The following is a 20,531-nucleotide window of genomic DNA, read 5'->3' on the forward strand; positions in this document are numbered from 1 at the left end:
ACAAGCCAACAACATGACCGTCTCCTGAAGAAGCCAAGCCCTCCACGTCATGTCAGCGATCACTGCGGCCAGAACCGCCCTTACTTCCCCTGAGCTATGGCTCACAGAGTTCCTCTGCGTTCTGCATGTGGGAGAAGTGTTTGCAGACTTCTGGGCTGCAAGCCCCCTGCCCCCTGCCCTGCAGGTGCAGCCCTGCAGCCCTGCAGCCTGTGTTCTGCCTCTGAGTGGGGGGAAGGGGGGCCCTGGCACTCTTTTTAAAGACAAGCAGGAGATCCCTCGTTCTGCCAAGATTATAATAAACCTGCTTCCATGGATCCTCAGCCTCTTGATGCAGATTCCTAAGAACCCTGAGGAGCCCGAGCCCAGCCCCCTTGACCATCATCATATCTCCCTCCAAATACTGAGGGGCCAGTGAGTACCAGGCCCTGTGCTGCGTGACATATCTGTCCCTCTCTCCACGGTCCTGCAAGGCATTGGTGGCTAGCCCTCCTCACAGGACAGAGCTGAGACTCCACGGGTAGGACGCCTTGCCTGAGTTGTTGCCGAGTCAGAAGGAACAGCTGAGAGCGAGAAAGTTGGATTTCTCCAGAGCGCCACAAATCATGTTTTTTCTATTAAAATGACAACAGCGATTTATCAAAATAGAGGTATTTCACTAGAAACACAGAATATGTGCAGTTGATCTCAATGCTGAATCATGTTTCTTTCTCTTCCTCCTGTAGGGTGAAGTTTTTAAAGTTAGAACTTCTGTGGAAGAACATGGTTTTTAGGAATCAGTCAAAATTGTGATGAATTGTTTTATTTTCTGTAGTTCTAGTTTATACATTGTCAGGTGTTGGGTTTTGTTTTGTTTTGTTTTTTCCCAGATGATTTGAAAGAGAAACTAGACCATCGCCTGGAAATTTTTCGGGGCAAGATTAAATTAATAAGAAACAAAAAGAAAGAGGGACTGATCCGATCAAGGCTGATTGGAGCCTCTCGTGCTTCAGGTATGAGCCTTTCCTTCAGGACTTGACCCAATATCTGTGTCCTGGAGACCTTCCTGCCAGTGCAGAAATAATCTTCATGGGGCCCCCTCCAAGTCTCCACCAGCATAAACAAAAGAGTGGAAATGCCTTTTAGCCTGATGAATCTTTGGACCCTGAAAGTACGCATTCTGCTTCAAAATGTAGATTCCTTATTTCAAATGGAAGAAGGTATTTTATTGCAGGGGCCATAGTGTCAGCCCCCGTTATAGGATGAGTTCCCCCAGATACAGACTGAGATGGAGCTGTACATGCAGCCAGGAGAGCAAAACTTTATGGGGACAGTGGGGGGCTGCGGTGCAGTGGCCCGTGCATGGGAAACCCCAAAGCCAAGGAGCTCCAGTGGGCTGTGTGGCTCTCCAAAGGTCAGGTGGGCTAGTGGGGAGCTCCAGAGCACGGATGGCCCAGGAGAGGAGTCCAGCTCTGGCTTTCCACCCCCCAAAACACACACACACACACACACACACACTCCTTAGTCATTGGCTGCGAGTCCCTGGGAGGCTGGGGGGCCTTGGTGTGAATACTGCAGCAGATCCCAAAGCCTGGGAAGCTGTCAAACCAGTTCACACAGCAGGTTCCCTTGAAGGGAGTCTGAGCTGAGAGGCAGCAGCATCACTCCCATCCCTGTCTCTGTGGTCACATGGCCTCCTCCCTGTGTCCGCCTGTGTCCACATCTCCCTTGGATTAAGGGCCCACCTACTCGAGCAGGACCTCATCCTAATGAATTTCGTCTGCAACAACCCTATTTCCAGATACAGTCACCTTCTCAGGTACTGGGGGTCAGGACTTGCATATATCTTTTTGGGGGGGGACACAATTCAACACATAATACTACCATAGAGTTTTGGGTGTCTTTGTTTTGTTTTTTAAGGAGAAAGTCTTACTCATTTTTTACTTTGAAATGTTCAAACCCACAGAACACTTACATAAACCTTCCCCTAGATTCACTAGATGCTAATATCTTACAATACCCACTACACACACACACACACACACACACACACACACACACACACACTGCATCTATGTCCAAAAGTAAGATTGGCTTATACTTTTCTTTTTTTGAACTGTTTTCTTATACTTTGCTTTACTAGACTTACAGAATGAATTGTATGGGGTGAATATCTATGTTAAACAGATTATCTGTGTTTGGAAAATTACATAAAATTGTCCTATAAACTGTCAAGGCGCTGGTTTCCTCTCTAATCCAGGTATTTTTTGAGGAGTGAATTTTAAAGTGTTCAAACATAAGTAAATTCTTGATTACTAGCTTAATTCCTATTGTGGTTGGAATGTGTGGCCTGTTCTGTTGAGATTTCCCTTGCGTCTTAAAACTAGGTCAATTTTTCTTTTTTTTTTTTTTAAGATTTTATTTATTTGCGAGAGAGAGAATGAGAGACAGAGAGCATGAGAGGGAGGAGGGTCAGAGGGAGAAGCAGACTCCCTGCCGAGCAGGGAGCCCGATGCGGGACTCGATCCCGGGACTCCAGGATCATGACCTGAGCCGAAGGCAGTCGCCTAACCAACTGAGCCACCCAGGCGCCCCAAAACTAGGTCAATTTTTCAAAACTTCTATGTGTTTTTAAAAAGAATACATTTTATCTTCTTGGTTGTAGCTTCCATCTATGTCTAATTTTGTTTTTCAAATATTCTGTATTCTCATCCATCTCATTTGACTCGATCCATAGTTATGCTGCAGTCTTCAGCTGCGGTTCTAGATCTGTCCATCTGTCTCCTTGCAGTTTCATCGGTGCTTGCTGTGCACCCATCTATCCGTATTTGCCCGCCGCGCCCCCCATGATGTAGGCATGCTCCCAGCTTCAAAGCGGTAGGGGAGGGGGGGTCCTGTGGGGTGGGCAGGCGGGCAGCAGCTTGTGAGCCCTCATTGATTTAGTCACATGTTCACTCATCCAGTCAAGGATTTATCTAGCACCTACTATGTGCTATCGATGTATATTTGTTCTTTTTTTCTTCATTTGTATCAACTCTGTTGAGATACACTTTATATAAATTCTACCCACTGAACACGGAGATGGGTTTTCACGTGACATTAACGTGTGTGTGTGTGTGTGTGTGTGCATGTGTAGAACCGTTACCTTCCAGAGGAGTTAGTATTTGCGTCATCATGAAGTGACTGTCTGCCGTGGAGGCCTGCAGATCTGTCCCCAGCTGTCGCTCAGACTTTGTCACTTACCCAACTCCCCTCACTCTACTCCGGATGCACTGACCTTCTTGCTGCTCCTCAGAGACACTGAGCATACTCCTATCTCAGAGCCTTGGCGCATGATGTTCTGCCCCTGGAATTTTCTTCGCGTGTCTTCATGACCTGCCGCATCACTTTGCTCAGTTCTCTGTTCAAATGCTACTTTATCAGAGAGGCCTTTCCAAACCACCCTGTGTGAAATAGCAAACCTCTATCTCTCTCCATCATTCTTACTCTGAGTGGTTTTTCTTTCCGGTATTTGTTCCTGCCTGTCATTTGTCTGGGTTGGCGGTGCTGCCCACAGGATGATGGAAGTTGCCTGTAAACCACCAGAGCTGAGACAGAGCGCTGTGAACTCTGTGTTGTGCCCCTGGGAATGAAGGGAAATGACCAGGTTTGGGGAGAGCACTCCATTGGGAGAATCAGAAGGCAGGCATTTTGCAAATGAGAAGGAGAGAGCTATCATCAGATGGTATGAATCTAAAGGGAAGGTTTTTTTTTTTTTTCTTTCTGCATGGGAGCAGAGTCGATATGGTTTGGAGGGAGCCATGGGTAAGTAGGAAATGCCAGTGTTTCCCTGGACCCAACGATTTTTGCCATCTGGGGGGAGAAGGAGGAGCTTCCTATCCAGAACGTCGATGGGAGCCAGCAGCATCTTCTAGGGAGGGTCAGGGTTTATATAAGGCAAGAAGCCTGTAAGAGAATTTTGTGGAAAAAATTAGTGTAGAGAAACTTACTTTACATGAGGGACCTTTGGAAAGGGTAAAACGGTGGCCCACAGTGGAAGAAAAGGTTTTTGGGGGAATACAGGGCAGCCTTGGGGGTGAGAACACAAGAGAGCATCTTTCACTGAATTGGTTTGGATGGTCAGCAAGCAGCCAAGAAGGCAGAGATGAGGTGTTGATTTCAGCTGCTGTCCTACAAGCAGAAGGTTCAAATCTAGCCTGGCGCTGAGAGCGCGCACTGTTGCTTGACATTGACACAGAATGAGAGACTTTTGTTGTCTAGTGTGATAGACAGAATAATGCCCTCCCCCGAGGAGGTTTCCTGATCCCCAGAACCAGCTAATGTACCTTATGTGGCACATGTGATTAAAATTAAAGGCCTTAAAGTGTTCTGTTATTTGATTATGCTAAATTATTCTTCCATTCTACTGCTGAATCACATTTAGATTATTTCTATTTGGGGCTCTTACCAAATATACAAATCCTTGAGTCCCTGTCTCTTGGCAGATACACGCAGCATTTCCATAGTGCGTATGTCTAGAAGTGGAATTGCTTGGTTAGGGAGTATGCAGATGTCCTGATTTACTAGGTGACGACAGACTAGTGATAATCAAATGATAGAATACTTTAGTAACAATGAATGGCCTACACTATACCCAACTTCATGGATGAATACATATCATTTTGAGGGAGCAAAAGAAGCTAAATGCAAAAGAATAAAGTTGGAAAATCAGCAAGACTAAGCTTACAGTATTTTTATGGATGCATAATTAGAGGAAAAACTAAAACAACAACAACAAAAAAAACCCCACAACAACCAGTAAGTTATTGCCATAAACCTTTGGTTAAATCAGAGTGTAGAATGGGAGGTGGTAGGAATTGGGGAACACAAAATCCTAGGATGCTAACCATGTTCTAAGTTTTGATTGAGTGGTAGTTCTATTTGTGTTTACTTTCTGATACATCATGGAGCTCTACATTTATCTTTTATCTCTTTTTTTAATATACATGTTTTTTACAACTAAAAGTTGTGAAATAAAAGTATGAAATAAAAAATACGAAAATATTAAAATTGGGACACCTGGGTGGCTCAGTCGGTGAAGCATCTGCCTTCAGCTCAGGTCGTGATCCCAGGGTCGTGATATCAAGCCCTGACATGGGCTCTGTGCTGGGCATGGAGCCTGCCTAATATTTCTCGCCCTCTGCCCCTCCCCTGCCCCCCCAAGGAAAAAAGAAAACATTTTAACATCTTAAAAATGATTGCTTCAGAGACCAAATCAAGAATATTTTAACGTTATTTAAAATAAACTAAATGTAACGAGCTACGTTTAAATGTAAAAAAAATGTAGAAACTAAAGACAGGCAGAAAAGAAAAGAAAATGAAGGAGGAGGAGCCTGTGTGAGGCTGACGAGGCATGTGTTGTTTTCTAAAACCAGCCACGACCAGAGAGAGAAAGTGCCCCTGGATTGCAGGCGACAAAGCAGGTCTCTCTGCAGGGAAGGTGAAGTGAGCAGTCAGGGGTTTGGCACATCCCACATACACTGTCTGGGAGAAAGGCAGGGAAGGGTCCTCATCAGGTGGATTTGACCTCATGCCCCTCACTCACTGTAGGCCCTATGGAGAAGCTGGCTTAATCGGGGAAGATGCCAATCTGGGATTAAATGGGATTCAGATGAATTACCTCTAACAGCCTATCTCTGTGAACACGAAAGAGCATTATTCTTCCTATAACCGAGGCCAATGGATGCAGAACAAATGCTCCATTTCCTGGCAATAAACTTGAGATTCCCACGGAATCTTCCTGTGAGTGTAGGACTCCTCCAAGAGGAATCCCATGCCACTCTGTGCTCGTTATGGTGTGTAAATTACCCCCATAAAATGCTTTAGGATGAGTGTAAAAACAGTACAGTTCATTGGAATGGAGGTGCCAGGTAGCTTGTGCCCATAGGCTTCATAGTTTAAATTAGAATTAGGAAAAGCTTGATATTGCACCTAGAATAATTTTAATTTCTTTTGCAACTTGATACTATACTTGTGGTCTTTCTAGGTCATTAAATTGTCGGAAGTTGAAATATTAAAATCTTTAAATGCTAAGGGTGCATACACTACATACAATAAATAAGACACAAGTCAGTATGGGAAGAAGGGCCTCTTTGTTGTTGCTGTCATGGTGGTGGTTCGGTTATTTGGGAGACAATTAGTTATTTGGGAAAATTTTTAATCTTCATCTCATACCATAATCTGAATAAATTCCAACTATATCATTAATTTTAGTTTTTAAAAACTAAATCATTAAATTATTATAAGAATTTTAAAATTACAAAAAGAAAACCTAGATCAATACTCACCTGTTCAATGAATAATGAAGAAATTTCGAAGCTTAAACCTGAGGGAAAGGACAGAGCTGACTCCCAAAACAGTAAACCTATTGTGAACAAAAAAATGATAAAATTAAGTAACAGTAGACTAGGGGAATTAGTACAACTTCCATAGAAAAAAAATTAATATCCTCAGTATGTAAAATGTATCTACAAAGCCATTAAAAAAAGAAAAAAAACCCCAGGGCTCCAACACCTAAATGCACAAAGGATATAAACATTTCATTTACTAATGGCTAATGACCTGAAAAATGTTCAACCTCACTAATGATAATTTTAAAAAGATGGGATTTTTTAATTGAGCTACAATTGACATACAACATTGTATTCATGTCAGGTGTACGACATAATGATGTGATACATGTATGTATTGTGGAATCATCACAATAAACCTAGTTAACATTCATTACCTCACATAGTTACTTTTTTTTTCTTGTGATGTGAGAACTTTTAAGATTTATTCTCTTAGCCATTTTCAAATATACAATGCAGTATTGTTAACTATAGTCCCCATGCTGTACATTACATCCCCGGACTTATTTATCTTATAACAAGAAATTTGAACCTGTTGACCACCTTCACCTATCTCAGCCACTCTCTCCTTCTGGCAACCACCAATCTGTTCTCTGAATCTAAGAGTTCAGGGTCTTTTTAGATTCCACATGTAAGTAAGATCATACAGTATTTGTCTTTCTCTGACTTACTTCACTTAGCATAATGCCCTCAAGGTCCATCCATGTCACAAATGGCAGGATTTCCTTCTTTTTTAGAGCTGATATGATAATAATATCCCGTTGTGTACATACTACAACTTCTTTATCCCTTCATCTGTTGATGGACACTTAGGGTTGTTTCTATGTCTTGGCTCTTGTAAATAATGCTGCAATGAACATGGGAGGACAGATAACTCTTCAAGATAGTGATTTCATTTCCTTCTGATGTATACCCAGAAGTGCAATTGCTAGATTATATGGTAGTTCTATTTTATAATTTTTTGAGGAAACTCCATACTATTTTCTGTAGTGGTTGCACCAATTTACATCCCCACCAATAGTGCACAAGGATTCTCTTTTCTCCATATCCTTGCCAACATTTCTTATTTCTTGTCCTTTTAATAATAGACATTCTAACAGGTGTGAAGTAATATCTTATTGCGGTTTTGATTTGCGTTTCCTTGATGATGAGTGATGTTGAGCACCTCTTCATGTATCCCCCTAGTTGGGGGGGAAGAGACAGTCAGGCAGTCACAGAAGTTTGGGTTCTAACATGGGACTGGAAATCCTAATTGCTGAATGGAGAGAGTGTTTCCAACTTCAAGTAACTGTGAGACCTTCAGTTAACCAAAGAGTAACCTGGAAAGTCTTGGACCTGCTCTGGTTAGTAACCAAGGGCAGGGAAAGGACCAGTCCTCCCTGGGGATTGAAAGGAACAAAATAAAGTGGCTCTTCCGAAGAGTCCTGCTTATTCAAGAATTTGGTAGAATAAACATGAACACGTAGATGCCATTTTGGATGGGTAGATAAGAAACCAGTGAGCTGAGCTGAGGGATCAAGTTTCTATCACTTTTAATGATTTACAATACCATGTGAATTGCACATAAGAATAATTGCACTTTGGGGCGCCTGGGTGGCTCAGTCGTTAAGCGTCTGCCTTCGGCTCAGGTCATGATCCCAGGAAGCCTGCTTCTCCCTCTCCCACTCCCCCTGCTTGTGTTCCCTCTCTCGCTGTGTCTCTCTCTGTCAAAAAATAAAAAAATAAAAAAATAAAAAAATAAAAAAAAAAAAGAATAATTGCACTTTGGTTAAGATGTAGAGGATGTACTCTTTCTTTCCTAAGGATGTTAGTGGGGGTTTTTTGAGATATAATTCACATGTAATTCACCCATTAACGTATGCAATACAGTATTTTTTAGTATATTCCTGGGGTTATGCAACCATCACCATAACAGTTTTAGAAAAAATTTTTTCCTACTCCAGAGAAACTCCATACACATTAGCAGTCACTTGCCATCACCTCTCATCCCATTCCCTCCACAGCCACTAATCTACCTTCTACACATACAGATTTTTACCTATTCTAGGCATTTCATTTAATGGAATTATATAATATGTGGTCTCTTGTAACTGGTTCCTTTCATTTCCCATGATGTTTTCAAGGTTCGTCCATGTTGTAGCATGGGTCAGTATTTCATTCCTTTTTATTGCCAAATAATATTCCCATTATGTGGATATATCTCATTTTGTTTATCCATTCATCCATTGATGGGCATTTGAGTTATGACTCTTACTCTTAGGAAGAATGTTGCTATGAGCACTCATGTACAAGACTTTGTATAAACCTAAGTTTTCTTTCTCTTGGGTATTTGTGTACCTTGGTGTGGAATTGTTGGGCTATATGACAACTGTATGTGTAACTTTTGAGCAACTGCCACATAATTTTCAGAAGAGACCGCAACATTTTACGTTGCTATCAGCAGTGGACAAGGGTTCGAATTCCTCCACAATCTCATCAACACTTGTGATTGTCTGCCTTTCTGATTACAGCCATCCTAGTGGATATGAAGTATTATCTCACTGTGATTTTTGGTTAGCTTTTTCTAACGATTAAAGATGCTGAGCACTTTTCATATGCTTATCAGCCATTTGTATATCTTTGGAGAAATGTCTGTTCAAATCCTTTGCCCATTTTTTTTTTAAGTAGGCTCCACACCTAGCATGGAGCCCAACATGGGGCTTGAACTCACAACCCTGAGATCAAGAATTGAGCCAAGATCAAGACTTGAGCCAAGATCAAGAGTAGGATGCTTAACTGACTGAGCCACCCAGGTGTCCCTCCTTTGCCCATTTTTTAAATTAAGTTGTCTTTTTTTTATTATTGAGTTGTAAGAGTTCCTTATATATTCTGGATCCAAGTCCTTTATCAGATGTGTGATTTTCAAATAATTTCTCCCATTTCGTGGATTTTTTTTCAACTTTATGGTGTCAGTTTAAGCACAAAAGTTTTTAATTTTGATAAAGTCCTATATATTTTTTCTTTTGTCACTTGTATTTTTGGTGTCATATCTAAGAAATCATCTAACCTGAGGTCAGAAATGGATGCCTTTGTTTTCTTCTAAGAGTTTTATAGTTTTACCTCTGACCTTTTTAGGTCTGTGAGTCATTTGACTTAGTTTTTGTGTTTGCTGTGAGGGAATCCAGCTTCATTCTTTTTCTTCTTCTTTTTTTTTTTTTTCTTAAGTAGGCTCCATGCCCAGTGTAGAGGGCATGAGACCCTGAGATAAGGACCTGAGCTGAAATCAAGAGTCAGACGCTTAACCCACTGAGCCACCCAGGTGCCCCTCTTTTTCATGTGGATACCCAGCTGTGTTGGAACCATTCATTGAAGAGACTATTCTTTCCCCCATTGAATTGGCTGGGCACCCTTGTCAAAAATCAACTAACCACAGATGTTTGGTTTATTTCTATGCAATCAATTCTATCCCTTTGGTCTCTTTGTTATCCCTCTGCCAGTATCATACTGTTTTATTATTATAGCTTTGTAGTAAGTTTTGAAATCCAGAAGTCCTTCAATTTTTTTCTTTTTCAAGATCTTTTTAGCTAATGTGGGTTCCTTGCCTTTCCATATGAATTTTAGGGTCAGTTTCTGCAAAAGAACCAGGTGTGATTTTGATAAGAATTATACTGAATCTAGAGATCAATTTGGACAGTATTACCACTTCAACAATATTAAGTCTTCTGATCAACCATGGAATGTTTCTCATACCTTCCTATGATTTTATCCAAACTCTGCACCTAAATTTTGGGGTCCCTTCCAATTTGAGCCCATTAAGGTACTTTAACAACATGCATTCTTCATTTTGGCCATGCCAATTTTTCCCATGTTCTCTAAGCAGATGCTCATTAAAGCTTGAACTCAAGAGCAAAAATAATTACGCATTTTTGTATCCCAAGCACCAAAAAATATACAAGTTATCCTTGCATTAAACATTGGCTAAATTGAGTCAATCAATCAAGGCCACACTAAAATAATATTTTTTTAATTAAAGCCCAATTCAGTTCCACCTGCTTCTTTAAAATCTTACCCAAACCACTCTCTAACCCACAGTTCACCAGCTTCTTCTGAACATCTATGGCACATCATGGTACATGATGTAGTACAGAATAAAGTATATGTTTCTAGTCCCCATCCACCCCCGGTGAATCTGGAAGCACTGTAAAAGCCAAACACATAGTAAATGCTTAACAAATACTCCTTGCACTGAACTTTGATTTGGGTTGTCAGCTGTCTTATCCATGTGTGCTAACACTAGCCTATTCTTGCCTCCCCAGGGGATGTTCTGGTGTTCCTGGATAGCCACTGTGAGGTGAATCATGTGTGGCTACAGCCCTTGCTGCACGCCATTGCCAAGGACCCCAAAATGGTGGTGTGTCCTCTGATAGATCCCATTGACTATGAGACCCTAGAATACCGGCCCTCTCCGGTCACAAGGGGTGCTTTCAACTGGCATCTAGAATTTAAATGGGATAATGTTTTCTCTTATGAGATGGATGGACCAGAAGGACCCACTAGACCCATCCGGTAGGAGATTTCTTCAGGTTATGGGAATATGTATTGGGACCTGGGGAGAAAAAGATGTTAGAGATGATTCTTTGCATTTCTTGGGCTTAATGAAGAGAAATATTTTGTTATTTATCTTGTTTCTAAAAGTCTATGATTATAGGATTTGGTAGGTTTTTAATTTCTTTGATTGGAAATGAGCATCTCACCCCAGTTAAGAACACTGCCATGGATAGTGTCCCTCTGGTTTCAGGTGTCTGTCTTTAGAATGTGGGCTTGGTTCTCAGGAGCTAATTGCATGTGGTCAATGAACGAAATGCTAGCACTGTGGATAGCCCAGAAAAAGTAGATGTCTTTGCTAAATTCATATATAAAACATTTATCTAAGTGCTTTCATCTATAATTTTATAGAGATGAATACGATTTTCCTAGATTATGAGTCTTGGAAAATATATTTCTAAAGGAGAACAATTTGATGTTGTGACTTTTAACTGCATCTATGAGGCTAATTTCTGAAGAGACTTCCTCCAGGTCACTCCCCACATTTACTGATAACCGATGCCTGGCTCCTCCTCTTCCTCTACTACTAAGCTCTTTGTTTTACAAATCACATGAGTAAATCTTCTAACACTGCAGCCTAGCAAGTCCTTGATCTCCGTCTCTATTTTAATTTAACTAGAGCTCTGTGACCTTGTGCAAATTACTTAACCTCTCTGCACCTTATTTTCTTGTATGTGAAGTCTGGAGGTTAATGATACTTCACAGGGTTGTTAGGAAAATGACTTAGTATATCAAAGCTTAGAACAATATCTGTCCATGATGAGTACTATATCAGTGTTTATCATTGTTAGCTATTATTATTCCTATAGCCATATCCTGGGCCTTTCATCTTCTAAATTACCAGATATCTGTTTCTTTGGCCACAGCCTAAGATGTTCCTAATTTTTTCCTGCTATGCTCCACCCACACCTACCCCTGGACATCATCGGGATCTCCAGTTCTCTGATTTCTGTTTTTACCCCTCATGGTTTCTTTCTTCTCTCTCTCTTTTTTTAAGATTTTATTTGAGAGGGAGAGCGAGAGAGCACAAGCAGGGGGAGCGACAGAGGGAGAAGACATAAAGACTAAGAATTGGGAAGAATAACTGGGAAATTATTTAGTACTTTATGCTGGAACCATAATGGGATACTATGTAGCCGTGAAGCATGACTACACCTGCAGGCTTCCGCTGCCTACTCTAACCCAGTGATTAACCAGCTCCAGGGGACTCAGCCTTTGTGATGACTCTCACATGACATCTGTCCATCTCTCTGCCTGTCCCCGTGGTCCAGGCCCACACTGTCCCAGGCTTAGACTCTATGCTATAAGGGATAGTCTGGCCTGCAGGCTCCTCTCCCTCATGCCAATCTCTCTGTTGTTATAGTAATTTTCTTAAAACCCTACTTTGCACATGTCACCAAATGTCTTTCCTTTGCTTTTAGGATAATAGATCCCTTCATGCACCTTCCACTGTGTGTAACTCTGATCTTTGCTTTGTTCCAGCATCATTTGTTAGCTGTTTAGGACTGCTATGTACAGCTGTATAGGTTGTGTACTGCACATCTCCATGAGGCATTGTTCATACAGATCATAGGTGATTGGCATCCCTGGAGTTGTGCAATAAGGCAGCCCTCTGCTGGGCCGGTTACCTCTCTCAGCTTCACTGTCTTCATCTATAAAATGACGATGATAATAAAATACATACCTCTCTGGATTATCGAGGACATTAAATAAGCCAATGCTTGTAAAGAACATAGCCTAAGGCCTGACACAGGGGAAGTGATCAATATAAATGGTTGCTCTTGTTACTGTTATAGACTTCAGAATGAAAAAGAATAAAGATAACACTTCATTTAAGTAAAATTTAATATGTAAAAATCTTGATTTACTCAAAAATAAAAAAATAAAGCATCAATCTTTGGAGTTCATCTCAAAATGAACTTATTTAATTTAAAATAAAGTTACTTTTAGTAAGAAGTAGTTGCAGTATTCCATTTACAAAAAAAATTGACATAATTTTATAATATTTCCATATGTCACATATCAGACATGCTTTAGGCTCTAAAAATTTCAATAGGGAAACCATTCCTGATACTTGCTGAGTAGTAACATTTTTGGAACTCCAAGACACTGTTAGTATAGATGTAGTCACACATGCTTTTGAAAACAATTTGACAATCTTAAAATGTTATTCTTTAATGCAATAATTCCACTTCTTGAAATATTTCCCTAAGGAGTTAATGAGAAGTAAGTACAAAGACATCTATTGCAGTGGCATTTATATTGGTTAAAAATAAAAACAACATAAATGAACATTTATGTTCAATATTGAAATGGTTAAGAACTATATTCATATTTTGTAGAATATTATATAAAGTTTTTTGAAAGCTAATTACTATAAAAGGCAAATTCTCACAATATGCTAATTAAAAAATCAAGCCATAAAAAAACTTAGCATGATACCAATTACTTAGAGACTATATATTATACATGTGATCTGTGTTATAACCTACAGTTCACCTTGAACAACGTGGGAGTTGGGCACGCTGACCACCCTGTGCAGTAAAACTCTGAATGTAGCTTTGACTCCCCAAAAACTTAACTGCTAAGAGCCCACTGTTGACTGAAAGCCTTACTGACAACATAAACAGTTGATTACCCCCCAGCATCCCCACCTCAGTGCATGGCAACTCCACCTTCCAGGTACCCAGGCCAAAATGCTGGGGTCAGCCTTCACCCTTCTCTTCCTCCTATACCCACATCCCATCATAAGCAAATCTGCTGGTTCCAGCTTCAAACTACGTCAGGAGTTGGACTGCATCTCATTGACCTCATTGCTGGACCTTCATCCACCATCCTATCCTCTTCCTCCGGGACCACTGCTGCGACTGGTATCCCTGTTTCCACCCTTTTGCCCTGACAAGAGCTGGGACCTTGGCCTGTTGACTCACTAATGTATCTCTAACACATCATAGGTGTTTAATACATACTTTTAAAAAAATGAATGAGTAGATGAACATGTGATCATTTGCGAACTACTTATTTTAGTGTTATCGGGCCCTGCTATTGGTGGACAAAAAAAAAAGATGCTTTGTAACATTATGTTTTTCCCAAAAGTAAATATTATAATTCACTTAATGTGCTTAGAAAGGGAGATTTGTAAACTCTAATACCCAAGTCAATATTTGTCCCCAGGGGTAACTCACATTCTAAAGATAATGTTCCCTTTCAAGGAAAAGACAACATTTAGAAGATACCATTATACAATTTGGTGAGAGCTAAGTGAAAGTTACTGAGGGGGCGCCTGGGTGGCGTAGTTGGTTAAATGTGGGCGCTTCATTCCATGAGGAGTCTGCTTGAGTTTCTCTCTCCCCCTCCTTCTGCCCCTCCCCACCCCCGCATGCTCTCTCTCTCTCTCTCTCTCTAAAATAAATAAATAAATCTTTAAAAAGAAAAGTTACTGTGTACTGTTAGGTAGTTATGGTTTCGATTTGCTAATTTTACATACCTAAATATAAACAATTTTGGTATCAGTATTGCTAGTTTCTAGTTTTTATGTTATTGCTAATATTCAATATAATTTTGGCAAAAAATCCAGAATGACCGAATCTGTAATTTAATATTTATGTGTCCTTTTTTTTTAGGTCACCTGCAATGGCTGGAGGAATTTTTGCTATAAATAGGCATTATTTTAATGAGATTGGACAGTACGACAGGGACATGGAACTCTGGGGAACAGAAAATTTGGAACTTTCACTAAGGGTAATTCAGACTTGGCTTTTTAAATAGTTACCTTTGTACCGAGAGAGCGAACGCTGCGAACTTCCGCTCGGTTTTCCTGCCTGCGCATCTGGTACCGTTCCCATATCACGTGAAATAAATGATCTATGGGACTCCTCGCAAGATGTGACAATAGTTAGTAAAATACCAGCTTTTATTACTGTATGTTTTATTTCTTTTCTTTTTTTTAAGATTTTTTTATTTATTTGCCAGAGAGAGACAAAGCGAGAGAAGGAACACAAGCAGGGGGAGTGGGAGAGGGAGAAGCAGGCTTCCTGCTGAGCAGGGAGCCCAATGTGGGGCTCGATCCCAGGACCCTGGGACCATGACCTTAGCCGAAGGCAGACGCTTAACGACTGAGCCACCCAGGCACCCCTGTTTTATTATTTCTAATGTATGGCATATTGAACTAATGTAATGTTTTTATTTATTTGTGAAAGCTCTTCTTTATTATACTGATTGTCTTGGTGGTTGTGGTATGGTGGAAATAACAGGATGAGGCAGTGGGGGACTTGGGTACACTAACTAGACAGGCTATGTCAGGCCTCAGGTCCCCGTCTGCAAATTGAGAAGACTCGGTAGGGGGTGTCTAGGTTGTCTCTCAACTCCTGAATCCCGGGATACCTGCTACAGCGTGGGTGGGACTTTGAAAACATTATGGTGAGTGAAAGAAGCCAGACACCAAAGGCCACATATTTATATGAATGAGTCCACTCCTAGGAAATGTGCAGACTAAACAAATCCATAGAAACAGAAGGTAGATCAGCGGCTGCCAGGGGTTTGAGGAAGAAGAATGAATGCTGATGGGTCCCAGGGCTCTTTTTGGGGGTGGTGAGAATGTTCCAGAATGAGATAGAGGTGTTGGTTGGACAACCTCGTGGAAATACCCAGAGTCACTGAATTGTATACTGTGAAAGGGTGAATTTCTTGTAGAATGTGAATTACATCTCAAATCTAAAAGTAGATTTGACTTTTAAATATTCCCGTGGTATTAGATCACTAGACATTAGGCATCAGAATGGGTCCTAGCTCTGTCGCTAACTTGCTGGGTCAGCCATTAGTTTTTCTAATTCCCTATTTCCTCACCTGGTAAATAGGAATAAATATAAATGCCATTCTCAGAATTTTGTGAAGATTTTTGTGTTTTTGTGGTTTTTTAAAATTTTATTTAAATTCCAGGATAGTTAACATAGTGTTATATTGGTTTCAGATGTACAATATAGGGATTCAGCAATTCCATGCATCACCTGGTGCTCATCAGAACAAGTGCACTCCTTAATCCCCATCACCTGTTTCCCCCATCCCCCACCCTCTCTCAGTGACCCATGGTCACTGCAATATTTGACAAATGTAGACCAGTTTTTTCCAGACGTTTTCTTGGAGTTTAGAACAACGACCCCGGTTCCTCTTCCATAGCTCTGTTCTCGGTGTCCGCAGGAGTTTCTTCTGTGCATCCCAGAAGCATGCGTGTTCCCGAGACTGGTGTTCTTGTCCGCTGTCCCTTCTTGGCCCATGTGCTCCTCAGGGCTCAGGGCTGACCTCAGCTGTTTTGTACCCATGAAGCCACATTGGTTGTTAATATAGTGCAATATTTCCTTACCTGGTGGGAAAGAACTTCGACTCTGAGCCAACTGAATACTGCCCACAGGCAGCCCACCAACCCCGTGGATCCATGAGCTTTCCATGACCAGCAACTAAAGGGACAGCGCCGGGCAGGGCAGGGGCACGCGACCTGTTGTCGCACCTCTGTTCTGAGCGGCCTGGGTCTGTGTCATCCCTTGCTAATATTTTTCGGGGCACACGTGCATCAACTCCCATGGTTCTCACTAACACCTGCGTAGTGACAGTGCCCAGGTCTACGTCTGTTTAAGGTTAGGACTCTCTCAGGAGTTCTAATTAGGTCATACAGGAGCACCTGCTGTGTTGGGCCAGACCACGCGCTGGGCATTCCTGAGAAGGCACAGCCCTCATCCGTCCGTTCCCTCACTCAGCAATACTGAGAACCTGTTGTGTGCAAAGTGCTGTGTTAGTGCTAAATACAGCGGCACACAGAGCAAACGTGGCTCCTGCTGGCATGAAGCTCCGTGCACTGAAGTGGAGAGAGGTGATTAGTTCTTTGTTTTTGATAAATGCAATGAAGGAGAAATACAGAGCACTACGAGATCAGATAAAAGGGGAATCTAGCCTTGTGCTGGGGGAGGTGTGTGTCTTAGATGGCTTCCCTGCAGAAATGGCATTTTTAAGTTATGGGGTAAAGGATAAAGATGTATTTCATTTATTTGACAAGGTCTTATGTATGTGACATGCACCGCTCTGGAATCTAACAGATACTAACTTATTTAATCTTCCTGATAAGTCTGTGACCTAGGTGCATGATCTCCTACTTACAGTGGAGAAGCTGGGGCACAAAGTGGTGGAATAACTTGCCTCGATTCACGGAACCTGAGGGTATATTCTCCAAACCTATTGTGTCCTGCTTTGTACTATCTACTCAGCTTGAGGTCTGGAGACCTCGCCAGCTCCGTTCTATTCTCCCTAAGTCATTTCTCTCTGGAAGCCTCCAAAGCTCTGAATTTGTTTTAGTTGTCCTGTTACGGTCACTCTGGAAAGTGGGGATGGGCTGGGTGCCCACGGAGCTGCAGCTTCACTCCAAGCCTCAGGATGGTTTTCCTAACTGGGCTGCAGATCCACACTTCGGTGTCCTGGTGGAGTGGAGGCTGGCCTCCAGCAGTCCCCGACAGCCCGCATGGCCTGCTGCTCCATCCTGGTGGCCCCAGATATGGGCAAGGTGCACTGCTCCAGACCCAGAGCCCTGCCATGTACTCTGAGGATCACCGGCCTCACTGTGGGACGGGGTGAGACCAACATCTAATGTTGAAGCCAGCTTAGATTCAGCCCAAGGTGGCCAAACCTCTTTGGATGCTGTGATTTGAAAGCAAACCATGCACTCGCAATAGAGGTATGGTAGACCAAATTATTAGAGTCTACATAAGGGGGGATTGAGCATGCTCCTCAGCAGCCCCCTGCTCTCTGACCATAGCTCGCCATGGGTTACTTCCATGTCCTCAGAAATTCCACCTCTCATGGGTTGCCCCAAGGCCCTCTTTCTCTTCTCCCTCTACCCTCTCAGTAATCTTATCCACACCACACTTCAATGACTACATGCCAATGACACAGTTCTAGCTCCTTCCCAGGTCTTTCTGTGCCATCAGCTTGTGCATCTAATTGCCTACAGGTTACTCTCCTGTAGGATGAATATCCCATGGGTATCCTAAACCCAACATTTCAAAAACGGAGCTCTTTCTACCCCCTTGAACCCATTCCTCCTCCCGTGTTCCTTTCCTCTTTGGGTGGATGATATGCTGCCCTCCACCTGCCTGCAACCATCCATCCCCCTTTCCCCCAGAGGACCTTCTTGGTCTCCACTCTCCCTTTCATGCCCCACTTCCCATCACCATGTACGGTTAGATCTAGGTCTAAGTCATCACTCACCTCTGTCCACTTTGCTCTTTCCCACTACCACAGTCCATAGTTACAGCTTTGGTGTAATCTCTTCAGGAAGGCTTTCTTGACCTTATCCTCACTCCCCCTGCATGCCCACGCACATGTGCGCGCGCACACGCACACACACGCACATCCAAGTCTGGGGTCTCTTCTCCTGTGTGTGCTCACACATCACAGCGTGTACTTTACCCATTACAGCACCTGTTCTGCCGTACCCTAGTTGTCACTTGTCTGTATGTTCAGGGCAGGCTCTGTGGGCATACAACCTGTGTGGTTGCAGGGAGCCACATTTGGAGGGACCCCACACTTAGTGGAATACTCCTGAAACTCGTTATAATTTTTGAATCAGAGACTCCATTTTTATTTTGTGCTGGGCCCCATCGATCTGTGTACTCACCAGACCATGAGCCCTGTTGGGGCAGGGACACGATCTGACTTGCTCACAGCTGGGTCCCTCAGCACCTGGTATGTTGACCACGTAAAAAGTGGTTGGGAAATATTTGTAAGTGGTTGAACCACTCAGAGTCTAAGAAGCCTCATGTCTAAATGATCAGAATAATCGTGTGCATCCACTGAGGCAATGTGCATCAGGCATTTAAAACAGGGTCTGCCACCTAATGTGCCCTCAGCCAATGTGAGTTCTTTTCTTTCTATGTGACAGCTGTCTCAGAGTTTTCATTCTAAATGGTAGCTGGCTAGCAGCCTCTCCTGACTTTCTGCTGAGATGCTTATGGAGACTGGAGAAAGTGGGATCCCACTAGAAAAGAAATCTGATGGACTGCCTGAATCTGGAAGGCAGCCCCATAACTGTGAGGCCAATGGGACAGCCTGAGAAAATCCGACTCTGGCTTTGTCACATGAGGTGCCCCTACGTCACCTAACAAAAACAAATACAGATTACAGAAGTAAGAAAATACTTAGTAATGCCCTGATTTCTCCCTGCAGACTCAGAAAATAGGCAGCCTTCTAACCCATATATGTCAGTGGAGAAGGGCCAGTGAGGCTGGACCATGATGTAAGGAGAGAAGGATAAGGAAGGCCGGAGAGGGGGCAAGGGCAGGACGCCACAGGACCTTGTAAGGACTTAGATTGTATCTTATGCACGGTGGAATGCTGCAGGTAGGTTTTAAGTAGACAGTGATGGAGATGAACAAAGTGGAAGATAAGCAGGGAGAGCAGGAGCTTCTTGTGATGATCTGGACAAAGGGTGACCTTGGATGGAACTAGAGCGGTGGTAATGGAGGAGGAAAGACTAAACAGATTCCAGGCATATCTTATGAGTGGAGTGGTTGGAACTTAGAGACCAAGCAGGTAAGATGGATGTTAAGAGAAAGTGGTGTCCCAGACGAGCCATTATCAGTCGGCTAATGCCGTGACGATGCTATGTTACAAACCAGCTCAACACTGAATCACTTAGACCAATAAGCGTTAGGTTGTTTCTTTCATATGTTCATGGGCTGGCCAGGGTGACTCTGCCTCTGAATTTAGATGGTCTGGGCTTGGCTCTAGTCTTTGACTTTTGTTCAGGTCTGTTCATCATTCTAAGTATTAAAATTCTACTAGTGTTCTACTAGTATTACTATTCTACTGGTATTTGTAGTACTAGTATACGAGTGGTAACTAGTAGCAACTCAGCATATTCTTCTCATTTGGTTGGGCAAAGATGCAAAAGTCAAGCCAAACCACACAGCATATTTAAAGCCTCAGCATGCATCATGCCTGCTCCTGTTCTGTTGGCCAAAGCAACAGAGGGACAAGCCCAAAGTCAGGATGTCAGAGAAATAAAGGTGAGGGATGGGGGAGTGAGCTAATATTTGTGGAACAATATTTCCATCTATCACACCAAGTTTCTGGAATAAACAACCAAGTGGACGGAGGTCTGTTTTACTTAGTGAGTAAAACTGCAGTTAACAGAAAAATGTCCCCTCGTGTATCAGTTAGCTTTTGCTGTATAGCAAACCATCCCAAAACACAGTGGCTTAAAACAGCAAACAATTGTTATTTCTCATAATTCACTGTGTTGCTAGAGTGGCTTTTCTGGTCATAGACAGGATGCCTGATTTATACTGTTGTTGCCTCTACATCTGTGTTCATCCGGAGGCTCAGCTGGTGCCGGCAAGTTTAGGATGACATCATTTGCATGTCTAGACATAGTGATAGCTGGGGCAGTGGAGATGACTGGCCATTTGTCTCTTATATCAGTCAGGCTAGCTCAGGCTCATTTCCAGTGAAATGGTCACAAGGTTCCCAAGAGAAGCGAGAGAAGGCAAGTCCCATGCAGCAAACACTTTGCAAGCATCTGTTTGTGTCACATTTGTT

At 42.4% G+C, this 20,531-nt stretch overlaps 1 protein-coding gene across 1 annotated transcript in view; it reads left to right on the forward strand.

The window, feature by feature from the left end:
• Positions 1–20,531, forward strand: part of GALNTL5 (polypeptide N-acetylgalactosaminyltransferase like 5) — a 110,865-nt gene that overhangs the window by 82,783 nt on the left and 7,551 nt on the right. The window contains exons 8-10 of the mRNA XM_078059770.1: positions 867–989; positions 10,661–10,910; positions 14,573–14,690. Coding sequence (XP_077915896.1) covers positions 867–989; positions 10,661–10,910; positions 14,573–14,690 — 491 coding nt within the window. The remainder of the gene's footprint in view (positions 1–866; positions 990–10,660; positions 10,911–14,572; positions 14,691–20,531) is intronic.

Source organism: Halichoerus grypus, chromosome 12 (assembly GCF_964656455.1).
Source record: "Halichoerus grypus chromosome 12, mHalGry1.hap1.1, whole genome shotgun sequence".
Lineage (NCBI taxonomy): Eukaryota > Metazoa > Chordata > Mammalia > Carnivora > Phocidae > Halichoerus > Halichoerus grypus.